This window comes from Rhinolophus sinicus, chromosome X (genome assembly GCF_036562045.2).
Source record: "Rhinolophus sinicus isolate RSC01 chromosome X, ASM3656204v1, whole genome shotgun sequence".
Lineage (NCBI taxonomy): Eukaryota > Metazoa > Chordata > Mammalia > Chiroptera > Rhinolophidae > Rhinolophus > Rhinolophus sinicus.
Window position 1 is genome coordinate 92,480,515 of NC_133768.1, and position 23,048 is coordinate 92,503,562.

At 33.7% G+C, this 23,048-nt stretch overlaps 1 protein-coding gene across 4 annotated transcripts in view; it reads right to left on the bottom strand.

Annotated features, from left to right (window-relative positions):
* The window catches only part of ZNF280C (zinc finger protein 280C), a 63,712-nt gene that overhangs the window by 13,413 nt on the left and 27,251 nt on the right, over positions 1-23,048 (bottom strand). For 3 of the 4 annotated variants that reach the window (XM_019717007.2, XM_074323340.1, XM_074323338.1), the window contains 8 exons: positions 21,327-21,441; positions 18,257-18,427; positions 18,022-18,131; positions 12,983-13,203; positions 9,744-9,901; positions 8,963-9,063; positions 8,056-8,202; positions 1,984-2,115 (listed from right to left, as the gene is read on the bottom strand). In XM_019717007.2, coding sequence (XP_019572566.2) covers positions 1,984-2,115; positions 8,056-8,202; positions 8,963-9,063; positions 9,744-9,901; positions 12,983-13,203; positions 18,022-18,131; positions 18,257-18,427; positions 21,327-21,441 — 1,155 coding nt within the window. The remainder of the gene's footprint in view (positions 1-1,983; positions 2,116-8,055; positions 8,203-8,962; positions 9,064-9,743; positions 9,902-12,982; positions 13,204-18,021; positions 18,132-18,256; positions 18,428-21,326; positions 21,442-23,048) is intronic. The other variant, XM_074323339.1, reaches the window with a different exon arrangement.

The following is a 23,048-nucleotide window of genomic DNA, read 5'->3' on the forward strand; positions in this document are numbered from 1 at the left end:
ACTACCCCCATGTACTTGAGGAGCAGCCAATGAGGAAGTCATATGTAACACTTGTGATTTGGTATAGAAAGGAGTCAAAAGACCCAAGGTTAAATCTCAATACTACCCCTCCCTAGCCATGTGACCTTGAGTAAACAACCTAGCCTCTTTAAGCCTCATCTATAATATGGGAACGATACCTGCTTTGTCTACCTCACTGAATTGCTACATGGATTAAATAATAAAATGAATGAAAAAGCATACTGAAAGCTTAATTCTAAAGTAATAGTACCAATCATGATTAATATTATAATGATATTATAATGTAGCATACTAATTATTACTTATAAGGGAAGATATGAGAAAGGACTGCACTGCTTCCATTAGTGTTCTGCATGTCTAGTCACAGCATGGAATGAATGGATTGCAGGAGATAGCTTCTTTCACTCTCTATCTTCAGAGCATTGCTTTGCATTATTTTAGTTAATTTAAATAGTAGACATATATTCAAAGGTAAGTACTCAAAGTCAAATAAAAATGTTTGGGGATTATTTCACTTTGGATTATACATCCCTCCACTGGAGGATAGTCAAGAGTTGATTTTACATAAAATAAAACAGATGAACATAAGGCAAATGACAAAAAAAAAATTTACAGCCAGATGTGTTTGCTCACTTAAAACAGCAATGCTATTTAGGAGCAGAACTTGCTTCTTTGAGAAATACCAGCTTCAACTATGGCATTCAAGACACTATGACAGATGCTGGAGAAACAAAGATAAATACCTTATAGTCTAGCGGCCAAAGCAGACACATATGCTGCCAACAAAAATAGCTCAAAAACAGCCTATAGAATATTGAAACAACCTGTTGCCTCAGTTTACAGTTTCTCTAGTTGCACTCACTACAAAGGATTATGCTCTAATATACAAGGTGTGATCAAACAATACAGTGAACGTTTAAATAAATTATTACAGTAAAAGACACATTGCCATTAATCCCCCTCAAAACACGTCCCCTCACTTCCAACACACTTATCTCATCATTCCTGCCACTTTCTAAAGCAGTTCTGGAAGTCCTCTTTTGGGAGTGTCTTTATAGTTGTGCTGTTGTGGCTGCCTCGATGTCCTGAATCATTTTGACTCTGGGGAAGGAACCGAAGTTCCACAGTGCCAGATCCAGTGAATAAGGTGGATGAGGACACACCATAATGTTTTTGTTTGACAGAAATTGCCATATCAGAAGCAATGTGTGACATGGAGCATTGTCATGATGGAGGATGACTTACGGCACACTTTAAAACGCACCTTCTCTTAACCGTAGCTCACACCCAACTGACTGCACTGAACAAGCTGAAACTTGTCACACACTGTTACTAAGGTTTGACGTGCTACTTCCCGTATTGAAGATCCCTGCCTTTCTGTTGGATGGCACTTGGCGGCAGCATTCACCAAATGTTTTGATCACAACTGAAAGGCTCTGTTACTGGTATGGCAATTTCTGTCAACTAAAAACATGGTGTGCCTCACCGGATCTGGCACCATGCGACTTCTGGCTCTTCCCCAAAGTCAAAATGACCATGAAAGGTAAATGCTTTGAATTGATTCAGAATATCAAGACAGCCACGACAGTGCAACTAAAGACTCATGAAAGAGGACTTCCAGAACTGCTTCAGAAAGTGGCAAGAACGATGTGCTAAATGTGTTTGAAGCAAGGAGGAGTATTTTGAGGGGGATTAATGTCAATGCGTCTTTTACTGTAATAATTTTAAAAAATAATTTAAACATTCACTGCATTTTCTGATCATATCTTGTAGCACATGTCAATCAACCAAGAAAAGAATGGATAGAAGTTTTTCATTCCAAACATAAGATAAAACCTAAAATTAAAATCTTAATGACAATCAGAAGCCAATTTTTAATATTATATTCAGTAGATAAAACCAGGAAGGAATTTATTTCTATTATCACACAAAATGTTAAAATACAACATATTTAAAACTCACTTTTGTACCAGGAGGCAATCCTTCTAGCTCTTTAGGCTTTATAAATGTCCGATGCTGGGTCTTGTGATCCATTTTCTCCTTGCAGGTCAAAAACTGTAGTCTACATTTTGTACAACGATGAATTCCCTTTTTCTGTTTACAAATAATATTATAAATAATATTCGAAAGAATTTCTATTCCACAAATCCAGGGACCTGAAATTGCTCTTAATTCTAATAGTTAAATAATTTAAAAATCAATATTTTACCATATCCCATCATAAATAACACCAAAATATTATTTCATTTTTAAAAAACACTTTTTGCATTAGTATTTGGATTTTAAAAGTATTTGTTATATATATGGGCAGTCAGCATGAACATTTTATCAATTAGGTTCCAATGAAACAAGTTCTACACCATTTGTAGGGTGAAAGCTTCCTAAATTTAAATTTGAAGTATAAACCATTCAGACACATACTATGAAAATGAGCTATACTATATTTTTACCCTTGGAAAGAGCAAATTCTTTTTAATTATTGTTATTTCCACTTGTTTCATAAATTGAACTTTCTACCAAACAAATTTAACCACTCTCCCAAGAAAGTTATGTTATAGAAATGGTTATATAAGGCAGTGCTGTCCAATGGAATGTTCTACAGCGATGATAATGTTCTACAGGTACACTGTCCAATATGGTGTCCACTAGCCACATGTGGTTATTGAACACTTGAAATGTGGCAAGTGCAACAGAGTAACTAACTGATTTTTAAATTTTATTTAATTTTAATTAAGTTAAACTTAAATAGACATATGTGGCTATGATATTATATAGCATGGGCATAGAAGCATAAATCAGAACAACTAATACCAATCTACTGTTTGAGAGCCCCTTAACTGTGTCCCTTCTCAAACTGACCCCTGTTATTATTTTACCACTGGGAAACAGGACCCAAGAAGAGAGCTAAGCCACTTGCTCATAGCTAGTGTTCTTTCTACTATATACTATCAATTGCCATCTTTTATGTATATGCTCTCATTAATTAAAATATATTTTGTGTTTCTATGTAAATTTAGAACATACAAATACAAAAGAATGTTTTCTCTAAAGCTGTATCTCTACAGGCCCATCACCATTTCTATTTAAAATACAAATAAAAAAGGGAAATCAAATGAGGTAAACATATATGAAAGTATCTCTAGCAGTTTGTGGTGCACAGCAGGCATTTGATAAATAAAAGTTCTTTACAAAGTTCAAAGCAATGTATAAATATAATGTGTTTGTATTACTATTTTAATTTCATCTTAAAACTATTTTAGTAGTATGGTGCATTAGATAATATCATAGATACAGGCAACGTAAACAGATTCACCTATATATGCTCAATAGAGAAAAAGGGGGGAAAAATCTCAGTCAAGAAGCAGATAGCAAAATAACAGACAATTATAAAGTTCCCCAGAGTATAGTTCCCAGAAATCTTTTCTCTACCTGTACCTATGCCTCATCTAAATTCATGATTTTAAACAGCATCCATCCAACTGTCTACTCGATGTAATTACTTGATATCTAATACACATTTCAAATCAACACGAACAAAATTGAACGCTAGACTTTCCCCTCTCCACCCTGAAAAAAAAAATGTTCCTTGGTTTTTCCAATATCTCAGTATATGGGAATGCCATTTTGCTCAGGACGAAAAAGTTGGTCAGTCTCAATTTTTCTCTCTGACACCCCATCCAACCTCTTAATAAAACCTGTCAGCTCTACCTTCAAAAATATAAATCTTTCCACTTTTCATTACCTTCAACCATTGCTATCATACCAGTTCAAGTCAGTTACCTGGACTCTAGTAATAGCCTCCTACCTTTTCCTTGTTTCCACTTTTTTCTCCCAATAGTCTATTTTCTATAGTTGCCAGAGTGATCTCTCACACATTTAAACCTTTCAATAGCTTCCCATAATACTCCAAAATCCTGACTCTGGTTTATGAGGCCCTACGCCACCTGCCCTGCATTCTATTGATATGACCTCATTTCCTACTCCTCTTCCTCCCACTTGTGTATCCTGTTCCACCAACATTAGCTTCCTTGCTGCTCCTTGAACATCTAAATGTATGCTCACCTCACTACCTACTTACTGTTCCCTCTGCCTGGAGCATTCTCCTCCACATATCCATATGGCTTGGTTCCTTATTTCTTTTGCAGAGGTTCTCTTTGACCAAGCCATATAAAATACAGAAACTACTCCACCTTCTAAGCCTTGGCACTCTCTATCCTATTATTTTCTTCCCTTGGCACTTACCACCAGCTGTCATACATATACATTCAGACTAATTCACTCATTCATTTCCTCCTTCCTTCCCTCTCCCTCTTCCCTCCTCTTCCGCCCCACTATAACGCAAATTCCAGAACACACAAACTTTGTTTTGTTCACTTCTATAAAACAGTCCCTGGCATATATTAGGCACTCAATAAAAATTTGCTAAATAAATAGTGAGGTAGAAAGCAAGGGACTTACAAAAAGGTACACATGAGAAGGCACAATTTAACTAGTTCAAAATGTCTGCCATTCCGCTCAATGAGCATTTCTCCAGAGCCCTGAGATGGGAGACATTAACCTATTATTCCTTTAGTTGGACTCAAGTCTTGTGTATCTCTCTTATGCATGCATGCTTGCGATGTGCTAAGGCTGATGATAATAAAGTGCATTTTTAAATAGCACATGATATGTTCAACCAAAAACAAAAGTGATCTGTTGTAAGGATAGAGAAAAACTGTCTGTGTTAAACTTTTTGACAAGCATACTATATATTGTTTGGGTGATTTGAGGGGTTTTCAAGGCTAATTCTGACTGTCTGTAAATCTGCGTTTAGACGTAATGTAATGAAGAATATGATTCTGTGGCAAAAGCTTGGGCTCTAAGTCAATTTTTGGCTCTGCCATTTGTTAGAGAATGTGATATTGGGCAAGTTAACTCTATTAAGCTTCGTTTCCTCATCTATGAAATGAAAATGATCATATACTGCTTTTCACGGTGTCTGTGAGGGTTAAACAAGATAATACAAGTCAAAGAACTAGTGATTGTCATATGGCAAGTGATTAGTATGTTACCTGCTTGTTATCATTATAAAGATATAAGGAGGCTATTGAACACATCTGAAATCCTACATCCTTTTTAAAAAGTTGTACTAACAGCATTGTTAGCTCTAAAATCACTCAAGGCCTAATAATATATTCTTATAAGGAAAAAGTTACAACCAAAGTCTTCAAAAAGAATAAAATTGGCCATAGATTCAACAATTTGTATTGTCTAAAATCACACTAATGTCATCTCAATTTGCAAGCTTATAATCCTGATATGGTTTTCAAGTCTTTTGTGGACAATTATAAAAACTGCAAGTGCTTTGAAGGATGCCTGATGATCTTCCTTATTAATAGAACCATTCTTCTATTGATTGCTGACTGCCTACCTCTTAGGTACTCTAAAGTTCAAAAAAAATTTGCACCCAAGGTGTGTTAATAGTTCCCAAGACTACTCCGAGGTTTGATGATTCAATAAGAGGATTTACAAGGTTTAGAAGTTGTTACACCCACAACTCTCATTTATTACAGTGAAAGATACAGAGCAGGATTAATAAAGGAAAATGAAAGTGCATTGGGTGAAGTCTGGAGGATACCGGTGCCAGTTTCCAAGTGCCTTCTCCCAATGGAGTTTATAGGACACACTTAATCAGTCCCTTGGCAACGTGTATAAAGTTTTGTTTTTTTTTGCCAGGGAAGCTCTCCTGATTCTAAAAGCACAGGTTTTATTATGAGGTTCAGTCACCAAATCTTCAGACCGCTAGAAGAAAAGCAAGTGTTCATCATAATCATATTTTTTGTACAAAATAATCTAGAAAAGCTGGTACAACATGGCTCAAGGTTCCAGACATGTAAAACACTCATCAGTTATTAACAAAAGGTTCAGTTTCAGGAATTAGCCAAGGGCCAGTTATGTAAATAGGCCCTTCTGGAAATGTATATGATTTGAACAACTCAGACCTACGGGCTTAACTCTTTCCTACATACATGGCATGTTAACAAATATAACTCAGGTTATGTATGAAGAGTGACTACAGGTCAGGTAAACCTCTTAAGAAACACAGTCCACATAGCAGGCCCATCCATCTCTCTTACCTCTGTAAGCATATACCACTCCCTCCACATCTACACCTCACTCTGAGCTTAGTAAAGCATGGAAGAAAGAATTATATTGAAAGCTTCATAATGAAAAAGTGAGAGCTACTGCTTTATATATCATACTTCCTTTCAAAATCAAAGGTCGAAAGATGAAATACAGAGCACCAAGACATGTGTTTCCTCAAGAAATGTTAATAGGTATTGAGCAAATAAAGGGTTCAATAGTCAAATAAGTTTTGGGAACAATATATACAATATCCCTTGCTTGGAGATTTATGAATTTTTTAGCATATGAAAAGCTCTGAAAACTCTCATTTAAAAAAATAAACAAAAACAATTAATTTTATAAATCTAGGCATTTACTGAATTTCTTTTTCCAGGAACAATTTTAGAGCAGAGCGCCTATTAACATCGGATGGAACACTGGTGGGGAAATTGTAGAAAGATTTTGCCAGAGGTTCTTAAGGGTGAGGTGGCATACCAGGCTTAAAAAGAAAAAAAAGCATGTGGGTACCATCCCGGTCACAATACAGGTGATCCTGAGTGTATTTGCATATGCTGCTTTTATGATTTTTTCCAATTAACAACTCTAAGTTGATTTCATGATTATCTAATGACCGGAACTGAAAGCAATGTTAGTAGCAGTGTTGAATAAATTGGCCATAACAATGAAATGTATAAGAAAATGTAATGAGCTGATCAGTGAGAAGACAAAACTTGATTACATAATCAGATTCAGTGAATTCATTGACTGCTGATTTTGGCAAAGGTACCAAATGATTCATTTTAAGTTTCAAATACTAAAGAAGAGGCTTACTGTTTCATCAGTTTTCAGCCCTAATAAAGGATGGTCTGTCAGGAAAAGAACAAATATAAAATGAGAATTCAAGGGAAAGGTGCAAGCACTGATACTGGCATCTCAGAAATTTCATAGCAGAACTGGCAAAAGTAATTCAGGAAACAAGTTACAACCTAAATATAATTCTCTGGCATAGTTCACATATCTAGAAATAAGTGCCATTGCTGTTTCCTTTGTCACTGGCTGCTACAAAAGACTATTCTGGGGAGACAGCCGGTTAGCTCAGTTGGTTAGAGCACAGTGCTCTTAACAAGGTTGCCAGTTCCATCCCCACATGGGCCACTGTGAGCTGCGACCTCCACAACTAGATTGAAACAACTACTTGACTTGGAGCTGATGGGTCCTGGAAAAACACTTAAATAAAAAGTTAAAATAAAACAAACCAAAAACAAAGCTGATGTTAAAATAGACAAACTTACAATAAGAGTGATAAATGCTTAATAAATAAGTTTACACATGGATAACAACAGGAATAAAAAGGGGGATAATACTTTATTTAAAAAAAAGACTATTCTGGGTCACTGATGAGAACCACATGTCTTTGCATAATAAAAAGTGGACTAGAAATTGGAAATAAAGTTTGAAGAGAAAAAACAACAACCCGGATTATGAGTCTTCAGTCTTATCTTCCTCAGATCATACTTCTCCTTTTCCCTGTTCATGATTACCCACCTTCAAAATCATTCCCATTCCCACCACTCTTAGACCCCTGAACAATTATACAAACTGAAATAACCAACCTAAATATTCTATTCATATTCCTTCTTCCCCTCCACTTTTACGGCTCCTATTTCTACTTATCTTTCAGAATTTTCCCTATTCACGAGCCTCATCACCACCAGGAAGCAGACAAAGAAAAGAAGTGGAAGTTTCACAAATAATTCAGCATAAATTGTAAATTAATTGTGCCATTTGGAATAACATTGCTTTCCTTCTAGAACAAATCTAACCAATGATCGAAGATACACACACACACACACACACACACACACACACACACACACACACATCTTTTCACTAAGACAAAATGAACAAATAAGAACTGCAAAATCTCACCTGATGTTTCATGTAATGATTCATGTAGGGGGTTGCCATTCTACTAACTTTGAGGCAAAATGGACATAGCAAGTTCTTAGTGTTTTCATGGGATGCTCTAAAATGAGTTTCTACATCAGAAAATGTTGATGATCTAAACTGGCAAACCTAGAAATATAAAGAAGGTTTAGTTTAACCTGAAAATTCATAACTGACATGCAATTACATTAAAGTAGCAATGATGAGTCCCTTGTTTTGAGGAACATTACGTACTACTATTTAATTCAGCTCTGCTACCTATACAATTAAGAATCTTATCACAGCAAGTAATAATGATAATCTTTGAAATAGAAAAGTTATCATTCAGGGGATATATTCCTAAACCTTCTTTTTGGATCTATTACCCCCTATCTGGACTTGCATTTTCAAATTCTGACACCTCTTGTCCTATAAAACTTTTCCTGCTATATAAAATGGATTATTTTCTTCTTTGGGTTTTAAATAGCTCCCAGGATATAACAAAGGCAATTTATCTTCCTATCTTATTGGAACCCACTTCAAATTCTGGAAAAATACCAGACCCAAAACATTTACTTGAATTCCCCATAACTAACAGCATTTCCTATTTTTCTGGCGTGTCTGTCTTCTTCCTTACTTGGTAAGAAAGTCCAACTTTGTCTTTCTCCAGCAGAGTATTTTTTTTTTTTTGGCTATTACAGGGGTCAGTAAACTATGACCCACAGGCCAAATCCAACCCACTACCCTGATACACATGAGTTAAACCAAGGGAGTTTCCTCTATTAAAGAGAGAGTTCACTTCTAGCACTCATTTTATTTAAATGGTTTAAAAAAATCCCAAGAACAATACTATTTTGTGACACATGAAATTTAAACAAACACCTAAGTACAAGATAAAATGTGTGTGTACCTGACAAATGTATGGCATTTCACCAGGTTTATGAGTGTCCTTCATATGTTGTAAAAGAGTATGTTCTGTTTCAAATGATAATTCACAGATTTTACAAATAGCTGAAAGTGGAAAAAAAACACATTACACCATTTTAAGGATGTATAGAAATAAAAAGTTCATTTTGTACATCCATAACAACAGCAACAAGTAATAATAGTAATAGTGATGGTGGTTCCAACAATTCTATAGTTGTTAACTCCGTTAATGCTGTTCTAAGGACTTTACTTATTTTAGCTTACTTATTCATTCTCAACCCATCACTGAGAGAGGTACTGTTCTTTTTAGCCCCATTTTTTCAGATGAGGAACTTGGGGCACAGAAAGATTAAGTAACTTGCCTGGGATCTTGCAGCTATATTAAAAGGCAGAGCTAGAATCTGAATCCAAACTGTCTAACTCCACACTCTGGGATTTTTAATTATAACTGCGGTTACTTTTGTTATTAGAGTGTAAGTCAAGACCATTGATTTCATATTTGCAAACTAAGGAATCTCAGTTTTCTAAGTTAGTACCCTATATACAATGCATGAGCAATGCCATGGAAGTTTCTATTTACAAAAGGGACTTCAATTTTAGTAATTTTACTAAAAAAGTTTCTACAAGTTAAAACTTGTTTTTCAACTTTGCCCTCTAATGACAAAGTCTAATTCTTATTTTTCTATCAGAGTTCTTAAGAATTCCTCATAGTTTAGATGATCAAAATCATTAATGTTAAGCACTTCAATGAAATTATGACTTACTAGAAAACTCATGTGGTGTATGTGTACTCTCAATGTGACACTGCAGCTGGAATGGTGTGGGATACTGACGGTAACAGTGCTGGCAGGTGGTGTGGCTTTCCCAGCTCTCACTGTTCTGCTTCTCAAATTCCAAGTGGTGTTTCATGTGGTTCATAAACCTATAAATAATTGTCAACAGGTGCAAATATTAGGTTTATAACCAAAAAAACCCCCACAAAGTTTCTGAACATAATGCTAAAAATGCAGTTGTATTACTCAAAATACTATCTCCAAGCCTTAAAGTCCTCTAGAAAAGTATGCACTTTAATCACTTTCATTAAGTGGCTCAGTAAATATTTTTTTTTGCATCTTTGTTTTAAAATAATCCATTGATATAGTTAATATGAAATACCACTAATTTGCTGTAACTCTTCATCACTTCAGATTTACAAAAACCTACTGTTTTATTTAATGGCACTGGTTTACTGTTAGCACAAATGGTTCATTTTAACTTGCAGGCTATGACCATTTTAGCACCGTCCACTTAGTTCTACATTTTACTGTCAGATGCCCAAAAAGACTTCACGCCCGAAGAAGGAATTATGACCTACAATGGCAGAGAGTACAACACAAATAGGCATATCTATTTCAAAGGGCTTACTGAAACTTTTTACTGAATTTCAAAGTAAAGTTATTCAATCAAAATAACAATTTTAAGACGGGGCCAAATATTAAGTCATTTACTATGAGTCCTTAAAGGAAATAATATTGAAATAAAGTGATGTCATCAACCTAGATAGCAATCATCATGGAGCTTTTCACATTTATTTTTAATTTTTTAAATTTTTAAATTTTTTTAAAGGAGGGCACAGCTCACAGTGGCCCATGCGAGGATCGAACCGGCAACCCCACATTTATTTTTTCACAACTCCAAAACACGACTTCTCTTTGGAACTGCTTATGGTACATGTTGAAATGTCTTTTTTTCCTCCTTTCATTTTACATTCTCTCCATTAAAATCTATTTTAAAAATCCTCATCTTGCCTAAATATTTACATATAAAGGTCATGAGCCATTAAACTCTCAGCTCATAACTTTAAAAAAAATAAAAATCTATTTGTGTAAAATAATCTCTTAACTAGCTATCTTTCAATTATTATACTACTTACACTGCTCAAACCAGCAGATATAGAGGTAAAAAGCAAACCCCTCACAAGGCTATTCTCAGAATAAACTAGTCCTAATTGGTTTTGGTGACAGTGTAGGAAAAAATTATCCTACACGTTGACAGGGCAGAGAGTAGAAATCTTGAACTATTAGCTTCTACCACCCTCTAAAACCATCAATTTACCATCCTAGTTTTACCATTAAGGTAGTGTTGTTTAACCTTATCAGTGTTTACTGTTCAGGTTTCATGTACTGAGTAATATGCTGAAAATGCTACAAAATTCCTCAATATTACAAAATATGGTTAGCTTAAAATTTCTAGATGTTCTGATCATCTATAAATCTGTAACCAGTCCTTTGACATGAAAACAAAAAAACAAAAAACAAAAAAAAGAAAATTTCGTGTAGTATTAAAAGGCTAATCTTAAAGCAAAAACCAAAAAGCTATTGGTGAAAGAACTTCTAATATTATATACATAAAATATTTAAGTTTAATAAGGAACTTAACCAGTGAACCACTTTTCTGCACATATTCTACCAAATTTTCCAATATTACTTTTTGATTTTACTATAAAAATGGTAAAAATATGGAAGGATGTCACAGAGTTCTATCGTAACATTGTTTCAGAGTTACATCTCAAAGCACAATTTCTCTTCTGTAAAGCTGCTGCTGCTGGGACTGTTAGCAATTGATGGAGGTTAGGGATTCATAAAAAGGAGGTACAGTATGAAAACTCATATGAATAATATTTGAAAGGTTTTTAAAAACTATAAAGCCCTATCCTAAGCATAGCATTCATAATTTAGTTTTAGGCATATATTACAGTATACTTGAGGGTTTTTCTATGTATTTCATTCTGGACCCAAGAATTCACCATAAAATAAAATAAATGCTGGCCTCAGAAATGACCAGCACGATTGCTTAAGAATGTTAGTTACAAATGATGGTTATCAAAAGTAAAAGTTTACGTGTGTGTCACAATATAGGTGTGTGTGTGTGTGTGTGTGTGTGTGTGTGTGTGTGTGTGTATCTTACCTAAGGGAAGTGCACTGATATCTGCAATTTACTCTGAAAACTATAAAAAAAAATCAGATGGGTCTATGGATGAATAAGTATGTGGTAACACAAGTATAATAAAATGTTAATGGTAGAATTGAGGTGGTAAATATACAGATGTTGACTGTAAAAACTTTTCAACGGCAATATTTTGAAAATTTTATAAGGGGTGGCCGGTTAGCTTAGTTGGTTAGAGCATGGTGCTGGTAGCACCAAGACTGCTGGTTGGATCTCCGCATGGGCCACAGTGAGCTGCATCCTCCTTTGAAAAAAAAATTATAATAAAATGTTGAAAAAACAACGTCAGGCTATACAGTATAATCAATGAAAAATACCAATCAATATGTCTTACTACTTTGTTATTACTATCTCACTTAGGATGATAGGTATGTATATATGTCATATAACTCAAAGATTGTAAAGTACAAGTTTCTGAAATTGAAAGCACACATGTATAAACCTTTGAAATTCTATTAAGAATTAAACCTCTACTTTTAAAATGTGCTAAATTAAAAAAAAACGTGTTAAATTATAAAATCCAAGCAGACATGTTTCACAGAACTGGTATTCTTCTCAAGATCACCACAAAAGATCACTTTCTCTGCAAAGTAAGTGTGATAACAATTATATATAAATAGCAACTGAAAAATTAGGGCATTAAGTAAGACTGGTATGTAGGTCAAACTGGACAAAGTTGTTCATCATGTGATAGGAAAAGTAAGATTCAAAAGTAGCTCAAAAATAAGAATGTCTCATGAAAACTTCTAGTTCAATGATAAATACAGAAAAAAGTGATTTTCCCCAACGTTAAAATAAATTTTGTCCTTTCTTATGTGAAAGAAATGCAACTAAGTGGCTGAAAGTGTCAAACTCCTAAAATACAAGGACAAAAGCTTTCAACAAGATAATCTGCCTTTGCTCTTCATACAAAATGTTAAAATCACTTATCTAGGATGACACAGAAAAATAAAGATACAATATTTACATCTGTGGCATTCTAATTTCAAAACATAAATATAAATAAATATTTACATACCTAATATTATTTTTAAGAACTTTCAAGCAACTGAAGCATTTAAAGGTTGTGTAAGTCTTCTGTTCATCATCAACAGCTCCTTCATGTTTTCCATAGTAAAAGTCACTAACTAACATAATCAATTTTCCTTTCTCTGTAACAGTCTTATCTTTATTTTCAGTACTTGAAATTTCTACTTTAATCATTTCCAAAAATGTATTTAGCATGTCTGGACAACAACGCTGAAAGAGAAAAAAAAATATGTAAGCTTTATTTATAGCTCTTTTAAAAATCAGATACCAAAAAATGACTGTGTTTATATCTAGGGCCACATCATGTAAAACTATGCTTGGAATATATCTGGAAAAATATTCACCAAAATATCGGCTTCTTTCTTTATATAGTCTAAAAAATTCAAACAATAAACACTTATTATCTTAATAAAGAAATAACTTCAAAAACCTTAAGATCAAGGATGGCTATATAGCAATCTTTTCCCTTGTAATTAAACTTTTCAGATGCAAACATCTAAACATAATTTGTTCCTTGGACAAAATCATACATTTTATATCTGTGTCAAGATATAGCTTAAAAAGGAAGGTAGTTTTATATACCATTATGTATATGCTTAATTATCAAATAACATAGTAGCATTTCAGTAAAGCCTGCTTGGAACTGGACTTTGAGCACAGGTAACCTGACATTCCCCAGACTCAAGGTGCTAGAAAATGTATGGGACAAAAAGAAAGAAGCATCATTTACATATTGAAAACCTCAACACATTCTGTCTGGGATGCTGAAATATCTGAAGGGGAAATCAACTTCATGAATAAAATCAAGACTGCACATAAACTGACCCTAATAGGGAATATTTTCATATATGAGCTTTTTATTTCCAATGAGATGAAACCAATTCACTTATTGTACACAATTTTTAGTTGTAGCATTTTGTCTAGAAGAATTCTTTAAGAATAACTAGATAGCAAAAATATAAACTTTCCTAAAAACACAAACTACATACACACAATGCAACCACAAAGTCAAACACTTTAAAAAATAAAGCACAACAAAAATTGTGATAGAATCAAGACCAATTAAACCTATCATGCCAATTAAATCTATCCTACTAATGTAAATGTTTAACTCAACCACTGAAAAAAAAGTTTCATGTAGATCACAAAAGAAAAAAAACTCCAGTGAAAACAAGAAACATACCAAAAACAAAATGATTTGGAAGGGTTGAAAAAAAAAGATAAAGAATATAACTGGCAAATGAACATAATAAGAAAGCAAGGGTTGTGAGCCTAATATCAAGCAAAATAGAACTCAGGCCAAAAAGGGAACACTTTATAAAAACGCTAAAAGGTACATTCACAATGAAGTTAAGAGATCTATCTACGTCCTAAATAGCAACAACCATAAAACAGAATTGGAAGATATTAAAGAAAATAGTGGTAATGTGAGACTTGGAGAGCTTTCTCAAACCATGACTGAACAAGTAGACGAATATACTGTGATTCCCCGAAAATATGACCTAGCCGGACCATCAGCTCTAATGTGTCTTTTGGAGCAAAAATTAATATAAGAGCCGGTCTTATTTTAATATAAGACAAAATATTAAAATAAGACCGGGTCTTGTAATGAATATAATACCGGGTCTTACATTAATTTTTGCTCCGAAAGATGCATTGGAGCTGAGGGTCCGGCTAGGTCTTATTTTCGGGGAAACACGGTAAGTGAAGATATAGAAAACTAAATAACATATTAGTACAGTAGCTGATTGATAACTATCAAATTCCATACCCTAAAAACAAACACCCCTTATTTTCGAGTTTCCAAGTAACACTCAAGAAAAAAGCCCATATAATTTTCAAAATGGGGAGAAAAGTGTGAGAACCTGGGCTTTGCCATCATAGACTGAAGTATGAATTTCAGCTATGCCAATTAATTGGCTATGAAACAATGAGAAAAAGATCTATCTGAAATAATTTTCTGAGGATTAAATAAAATATTTTAAAGCATAGTAATGTGTCTTAGATCACTAAGATGTTTGATTCATACTCTAAATATTTTTCCTTTGGAAAAAAACCTTATCTCTGTATAGTAATCTACTATAGTAATAGCAGAAGATCATTCACAAGTACCGTATTTCCCAGAAAATAAGACCTAGGCGGACCATCTGCATTAATGTGTTTTTTGGAACAAAAATTAATATAAGACCCAGTCTTATTTTACTATAAGACCAGGTCAACATAACATAACATAACATAACATAATAAATATAATAAATACAATACCTGGTCTTACTTTATTATAAGACTGGGTCAGACCCGGTCTTACATTAATTTTTGCTCCAAAAGATGCATTAGAGCTGATGGTCCGCATAGGTCTTATTTTCAGGGAAACACAGTAATCTAAAATTCACATTTTTCCCCCCAAATGTAAATCCCTACTGTAATATTACAAAAGTGTAACTGATACATAAAAATGTATAAGCTAAAATGTAAAGGTTTCCTGTAGTTTTTTGTTTTGTTTTTTAATTTTTTTTTTATTGGGGAAGAAGTGTGTTTCTCCGGGGCCCATCAGCTCCAAGTCATTGTCCTTCAATCTAGTTGTGGAGGATACAGCTCAGCTCCAAGACAAGTCGCTGTTTTCAAGACTTAGTTGCAGGGGGTGCAGCCCACCATCCCATGCAGGAATTGAACCGGCAACCTTGTTGTTAAGAGCTCTCGCTCTAAACTGAGCCATCTGGCTGTCCCTCCAGAAGCTCAGGGGCAGCTCATTGTCTTTAATCTAGCTGTGGAGGGCGCAGCTCACTCGCCCATGTGGGTATCAAAACGGCAACCCTGTTGTTCAGAGCTCGCACTCTAACGAACTGAGGCATCCACCTGCCCTTTACCATAGTTTTAATCACAAGCAATGGTACAATAAATAAAAGCTACATGTTAGAGAATGTTTGCCACTTTCTCCAAGTGTAGAAGTATATATAATATGCCATGGGTTTGTGTATAAAATGGAAAATGTATTTATGTGCACCTGCATATGTAGAAAATCAAAGAGGACAGAATTAATAAAAATTATTTCCTTTGCTATTTGTATTGGGAACGAGGCGTATTAAGGAGACTGGTGAGCTTTCTCACTGTATGAGGTATGATAAAAACATATGGTGAATGTTTAAATAAAAAATTTATTACAGTAAAAGACGCACTGCTATTAATCCCCCACAAAATACTCCCTCTCGCTTAAAATACATTTATCCCATCATTCTTGCCACTTCCTGAAGCAGTTCTGGAAGTCCTCTTTCATGAGTATCTTTAGTTGTGCTGTCGTGGCTGCCTTGAGGTCCTGAATCAATTCAAAACATTTACCTTTCATGGTCATTTTGACTTTGGAGAAGAGCCAGGAGTCACATAGTGCCAGATCAGGTGAATAAGGTGCATGAGGACACACCATAATGCTATTATTTGACAGAAATTGCCATACCAAAAGCAATGGTATGGCAATTCATCCAGAGCTACAAAAATTTAAATAATAAAAAAGTTATTTGTAAATTCTTTAGTATAGAACACTGCTTACAGTGTTCTATAACAATGTGTGACACGAAGCCTTTCCGTCGTGATAAAAACATACGGTGAATGCTGCTGCCAAGTGCCATCCAACGGAAAGGCAGGGATCTTTAATACGGGAAGCAGTGTGTCAAACCTTAGTAACAGTGTGTGACAAGTTTCAACTTCTTTGGTGCCGTCAGTCAGGTGCGAGCTACAGTTGAGAGTAGGTGTGTTTTAAAGTGTGTCGTAAATCATCCTGCATCATGACAACGCTCCGTGTCACACTTCGCTTCTTATACACGGCAATTTCTGTCAAATGAAAACATCATGATGTGTCTTCATCCACGTTATTTACTGGATCTAGCACCGTGTGACTTCTGGCTCTTCCCCAAAGTCAAAGTGATTCAGGACATGGAGACAGCCACGACAGCACAACTAAAGACAGTCATGATAGAGGACTTCTAGAACTGCTTCAGAAAAAATGTCGAGAACCATGTGATTTCACTGATATGTGGGATATAAAACTGAAAACAAAGGAACAAGACAAACTAAGAAAAACTCATAGACACAGACAATAGTTTAGTGGTTACCAGAGGGTAAGGGGGGAGGGAGTTGTTAGCTGAGGGTAAACGGGGTCAAATATATGGTGATGGAAGGAGAACTGACTCTTGCTGGTAAACACAGAATGTGATATACAGATGATGTATTACAGAATTGTACACTTAAAACCTATATAATTTTACTAATCATTGTCACCCCAATAAATTTTAATTAAAAAAGTAGCAAGAATGATGGGATAAGTGTGTTCGAAGCAAGGGGGAGTATTTGGGACGGGGTTAACAGCAATGTACCTTTTTTTTTTTTTTTAAAGATTTTATTGGGGAAGGGGAACAGGATTTTTTATTGGGAAACTGTGTGTACTTCCAGGACTTTTCCAAGTCAAGCTGTTGTCCTTTCAATCCTAGTTGTGGAGGGCACAGCTCAGCTCTAGGTCCAGTTGCCATTGTTAGTTGCAGGGGGCGTAGCCCACCATCCCTTGTGGGAGTCGGACCGGCAACCTTGTGGTTGAGAGGATACGCTCCAACCAACTGAGCCTCCCATCCGCCCCCTGGCAATGTGTCTTTTATTGCAATATTTTTTAAATTTAAATATTCACTGCATTGTTTGATCACACCTCGTATACCTTCTTATACTTTTTGAATCATATGAACTATAACACTCCCCAAATTAAACTAAAAAGTAACTAAGAAACCACCAAGCCCTTTCTTTTCTTTTTCCATCTGTAGTGCAAAATATACAAACATCAAGTATCATTATAAATATCAATTTTTCCTTAAGTTATATGAAAATACCAATAAGAAGCTTTGTTGTCTAAATATCTGGACATTCTAGCATTTAATATATATATATATATATATATATATATATATATATATATATATATATATATCAATCCTTAATATTGTCAGATTTGTGAATAGTTTTAAAAATCAAATTTTGAAGAAGTTTTACCTTCATGTGATATTTCAAAGCATCCAAAAGATTGAACTGAACACTGCACTTTGGACAAGATCTTTGAAAAGGCTTTCCAGTTTTATATTCAGTTGATGAGGTAACTGTACCTAAAACAAATTAAGGATTTTTATGACTCAATTTTTTCTTTTTTAATAATAGTTTTACAATTTACCATCATTTCTAAAATTGATGTATAAATAATATACTTTGTTTTTTTTATATGCCAGATTACCTTCTGATGTCATAACAGGGGAGGATGTCATTGAAGGAGAGTTGTCTAAAGATAATGAAGCATAAGAATTTATTTCAGAACCATCTTCACTGGTCTTTGGCTTTTTAGGTTTAACTCTGTTTACTTCAGAAGCAGTAGAACGTTTTTTTACAGGCAGATTTTCATCCAGAGCTACAAAAATTTAAATAATCAAAAAGTTATTTGTAAATTCTTTAGTATAGAACACTGCTTACAAATGCTACTAAAATAGCCTTACCTTTAAAATTAAGTATATAAAAATACTTTGGAGCTAAAGTAAAGGTGATCTAATTGAACTACCACATCATACAGATGACAATAAAGAATGATCAAAATGTATGTAATCAATAAGTAGAAAGAAATTGCACAAATAGCTATTATGAACTAAACGTATTTGAACAATTTATGAAATAAACTTTTTATTCAAGAAAATTCTAAAGATGCTTTCAAATAAAGATGTATATAAATAGGTACCACGCAAAATGTCAGAACAAAAAAAAAAAATCCCAAGGAAAAAAATTAAAGCACAGAGACTACTCTAAGCTCAGTTCCAAAAAATGAATTTATCTTTAGATGCTTAAAATGCATTTGAGTTTGTAAACAAAACCAATTTCTAGTCTAAAAATTTAGAGAAACCCTTTAAGATACTGAAAAAAAAATAACTTTTTTTTCTAATGGAAAATTCAAGTTGGTTCTTCTTCCACTTAACAACCTGACTGGTAGTTTGAATTATCTGTTTATTCCCTATGTCAAAATAGGAACAACTAATCTTGACTGATAATACCTCACTCATACATGTGAAAATTCAAACTATGTTCCCAAGTCTAATGGTTCTGTCTTAAGGGCATGTCAGTGGGCATGTGAAATAGAGAAACTTCCCTTTTACCTTTTTTTTAAAATTAGACTTTCAAATAAAATTTTGTTTGAATAGAGGTTTCATTGCTAAAAAGTTTTGAGTTTGAAAACCATCACCTTAAAGGCTGAAGGATTATGTAATTGAGGGCATTTACAAGAGAAGTGGGGCTATTTAGGCTATAACCAGATCTGGCAAAAGGCCTTTTGAAAATAACACAACTGCGTGATACAGATTCTAAAACTGCATATCATATTTTAATGCTCCTAACTGTACACTAATAGTAGAAACAGTAGGATACAAGCCAGGAAAATAAGAGCATTACATTAATTGGCTCCTCTGCCAAATTTGTGTTTCATTCTTTGAGATGACATAGAAGTGATTTTTATCCATCCTTAAGCACATGAGTCCTGACAGCTATACTGCAGGCACCCGGGACTGATTTCTCTATAATCACACTAACATTCTTGTTAGATGTTTAGGTTACTTCAACAACCAATGACTGCTGGTATTTTGGACTAGGCAACTGATTATCTAGCAGGCTGTATAATAAAAATAGACTGTTTTATATATAAATTTTTAAAGCATGAGTAAATCTCCAAGTTAAATAAAATCATTCTGAACTCAATAGTTTTAAATTCTTACTCTTTAACTATTTGTATCTGTTGCCTTTAGCTTGTGCTCTTCACTATCCTCAACGGGGCCAATAAAAAATTTTCATTCTTCAAAATCAAGTTCAAATCCAACATTCTCCAAGAACCCATGATCATCCTAGACAGAAGTCCATTAATCATTCTTCTGAACATATAGCACACATTAGCGCTCATAATTATCATATTAACAACTGTTTATTTTCAAGTCCTTAAAGGCTACAATGCATTCCTCACTTCTCACTTATCTCATCTGAGCCTCAAAAAAGCTGAGATAAGCAGAGTGAGAATTAAAATTGTATCTCCAAATGGCTTATTTCATGTCTGAAGAATGAATGCATTATGTAAGAAAAATAAAAGTATCTATTTTAATAACATGAGAAAATTAGGTGTAAAGAAGGTAGGTGACTTGATAAAGTCCACAAAAATCTTTAGAATAGAGGCTGAAATTTCTATCTTTCTGATCAACTATAACGCTATTTACTATTAGGGCAATGTTCCACTCCCCACAGTACTACAACGTAGAGAGAGCAGAAGTCACTGTCTTTATCTCCTAGAAGCTTCAAGAATTCTGGATTTTTCTTTGAATAAAGACCATGTGCTTTATAAAATCATATTTCAGACAAGTATTTTATATCCTAGTTTATTTTGGTTCTTGGCTATTTTACTAACTATATAAGTGACACCTAGACAGGTGAATATCAAACTATTATCAAAACAGGAAAACATTTTTGGTACACTTATTACTATAAATTTCTTACTATCTTGATTTGGCAAATACATACTAATTTGTTAGTAAACAATTTAAACATCCAAAAAATTATTGTTTACCTCTCTCCATTTAGTGAAATATATCAAATTTGCTAATATAGAAATAGTAATTGCTTTGATTATAAGGATTTTTCAACTAGATAAAATTCCTTCAAGACATACTAATTTATTTCATAATAATGAAGAACTTTATTGAGGTATACAATGAAAGAACTGTACTTCTTCAATTAGAAATTTTCATTATTTCTCAAACGGATATTTAGTGAGTACTTACTTTGTGCAAATTATTTCTTTAGTACTGCCATTTTATAATACTACTCTATAATCATGTTTAATTATCACACCTACAGCATTTATTTGGATAGAAACACACTGAGTCTATGAAGAAATCAACTATTAATATAACCATGCACTTTTCTCATACTAATGACCTTCCAAATAATATTTTTAAAAAAACCCCATAGTATTAGGGTATCAAGTCACTTCCCTGACTCACAGAAATTATATTAAGAATTTTTCATCCCATGGCTGGTTCCAAGTGAGAATGAGCTCAAAGAATACATGTTAGCCAACTTAATAGAAATAAATAAAATATTCTATTATTAAATACAATTTTATACAAAATCATCCAAGAAAGGCACTCAGGAACTTTTAGCTTCCATCTTACAATATACGAAAAACGTAACATGAAGGTATGGGCTTCAAAATAGAAATTCATTCCAAATGTATATTCATCAGTTCTCTTTTTATTATATTTATAAATAGCGCTAAACCAAACCTTCTATACAAATTGTTGATCCCTCTTGGGAGAGTGGTATTGTATCCTGGGTCAAGTCAAACAGTAAATCTGAAGAATCATCCGATTCAACTTGTGATGAGTTCTTTGTAAAGTCCTGTAAAAAGTTGTAATTATTTTGTTTTGTAAACTTTTATAAAGGTAATTTTACCTGTATGTCAATACTATATAGATAACCTCAATGATTCAATTACTAATAAATTATAAAACACAAAGGTAATTATTACTCTCTGTCAAAATTAGCATCTACTGGGTAAGGAGTATACTATGAGAACTCTCTGAATTATTATTATTCTTATAATTTTTCTGGAAATCTAAAATTAATTTGACATAAAAAGTTAAAATTAAAACATAATGATAATATGATTGGCAAAGTAGAAGTTATATTTTGGAAAAAATTTCCTGCAAGAAAATTTTGGCAGTATCTATCCAGGGCTTTAAGAGTTGATCCAATTATTTGAAATATTCCACTTCCAAGAATTCATGCTAATGAAATGAAAATATTTAATGGAGAATTATTTATTATAGCAAAAAATGAAAACCTGTATGTCCAACAATTGAGGAATGGTTAAATAAATTAAATGACAGACTATCATGCAACATCATGTTTTTGAGAAATATCCAAAGACACAGAAAAAATGTTTCCAATATAAATTTCAGTGAAAAAAGAGGGACAGATATCTGTGTATAAAATATAGTCCTGATTAATATATTCCATATACCACACTAACCATCTGCAGAAAACAAAATCAAAATACAGTACGCATTTTCTTCTGTTTCTTTTCTATCCCACCATGCACATTACCTTTATAATGGGAATATAAGAATCTTGTTTCAGTGCTTTGTGTTTAAAAGTTGAAAGACAATCAGGTTTTAAGAATTTTACTTTGCTACTAAGTTTTCTGTTGACATGGGTTTGTTAAGAAGTTACGGAGACAGATATTGAAGTGATCCAAACCATTCCATTTCTAGAATTTGAGGTATATCAGGCAGATTTCTGCATTTGTGCCTTAATGTGTATTATATAAAATCAATAATGGCCATGTGACTTAAATGTGACCAAGCATAATCTTACTTCAAGGTAAATATTTTCTCCAAATATTTGCCCGCAAAATGGAAAATATTCACTAGCAATGTCCAAAATAGTTCTTTAACAGAAGTTCTTCCTAATCAAGTTAGTACTTTAAATCCTTTCCTAGGTGATAACTCTGGTCAATTAAGTACCACTTCAGAGAGCAGACACATTATTCAACAAATAAGATGTTAAAACAATTCCTCAATTGGGAATTTTTTAAATCTCATAAAATAGTTCAGAAAGATACCAAATACAATGGCAAAGTACAATAGGCAATACACTGGGATTCAGAAGACCTGTCCATTTAACTATGAAACCGTGGGCAAGTCACTTCTGAGATTCAAGTCATTTACCTTTCCAAATGAAATAAGAGCTACCAATTATTGTCCATTTAAAATGTATTTGCCTCTTTCACAGTACATGTATTTTATCAAGCAGTTGTCACAATAGTAGTAATAAAGACCTACTATTATCTCCCATTTTATAAATAGGTAAATTTAAGTATGGTTAAGTAAGGTTCCTAGTACAACCCAGCTTGTTATTGATGATAAAGCTGGAATGAGAACCTAAGTTGGCCTGATTACAAAGCCTGTGCCCTTATGCCATATCACACTGACTTTACAAGAATA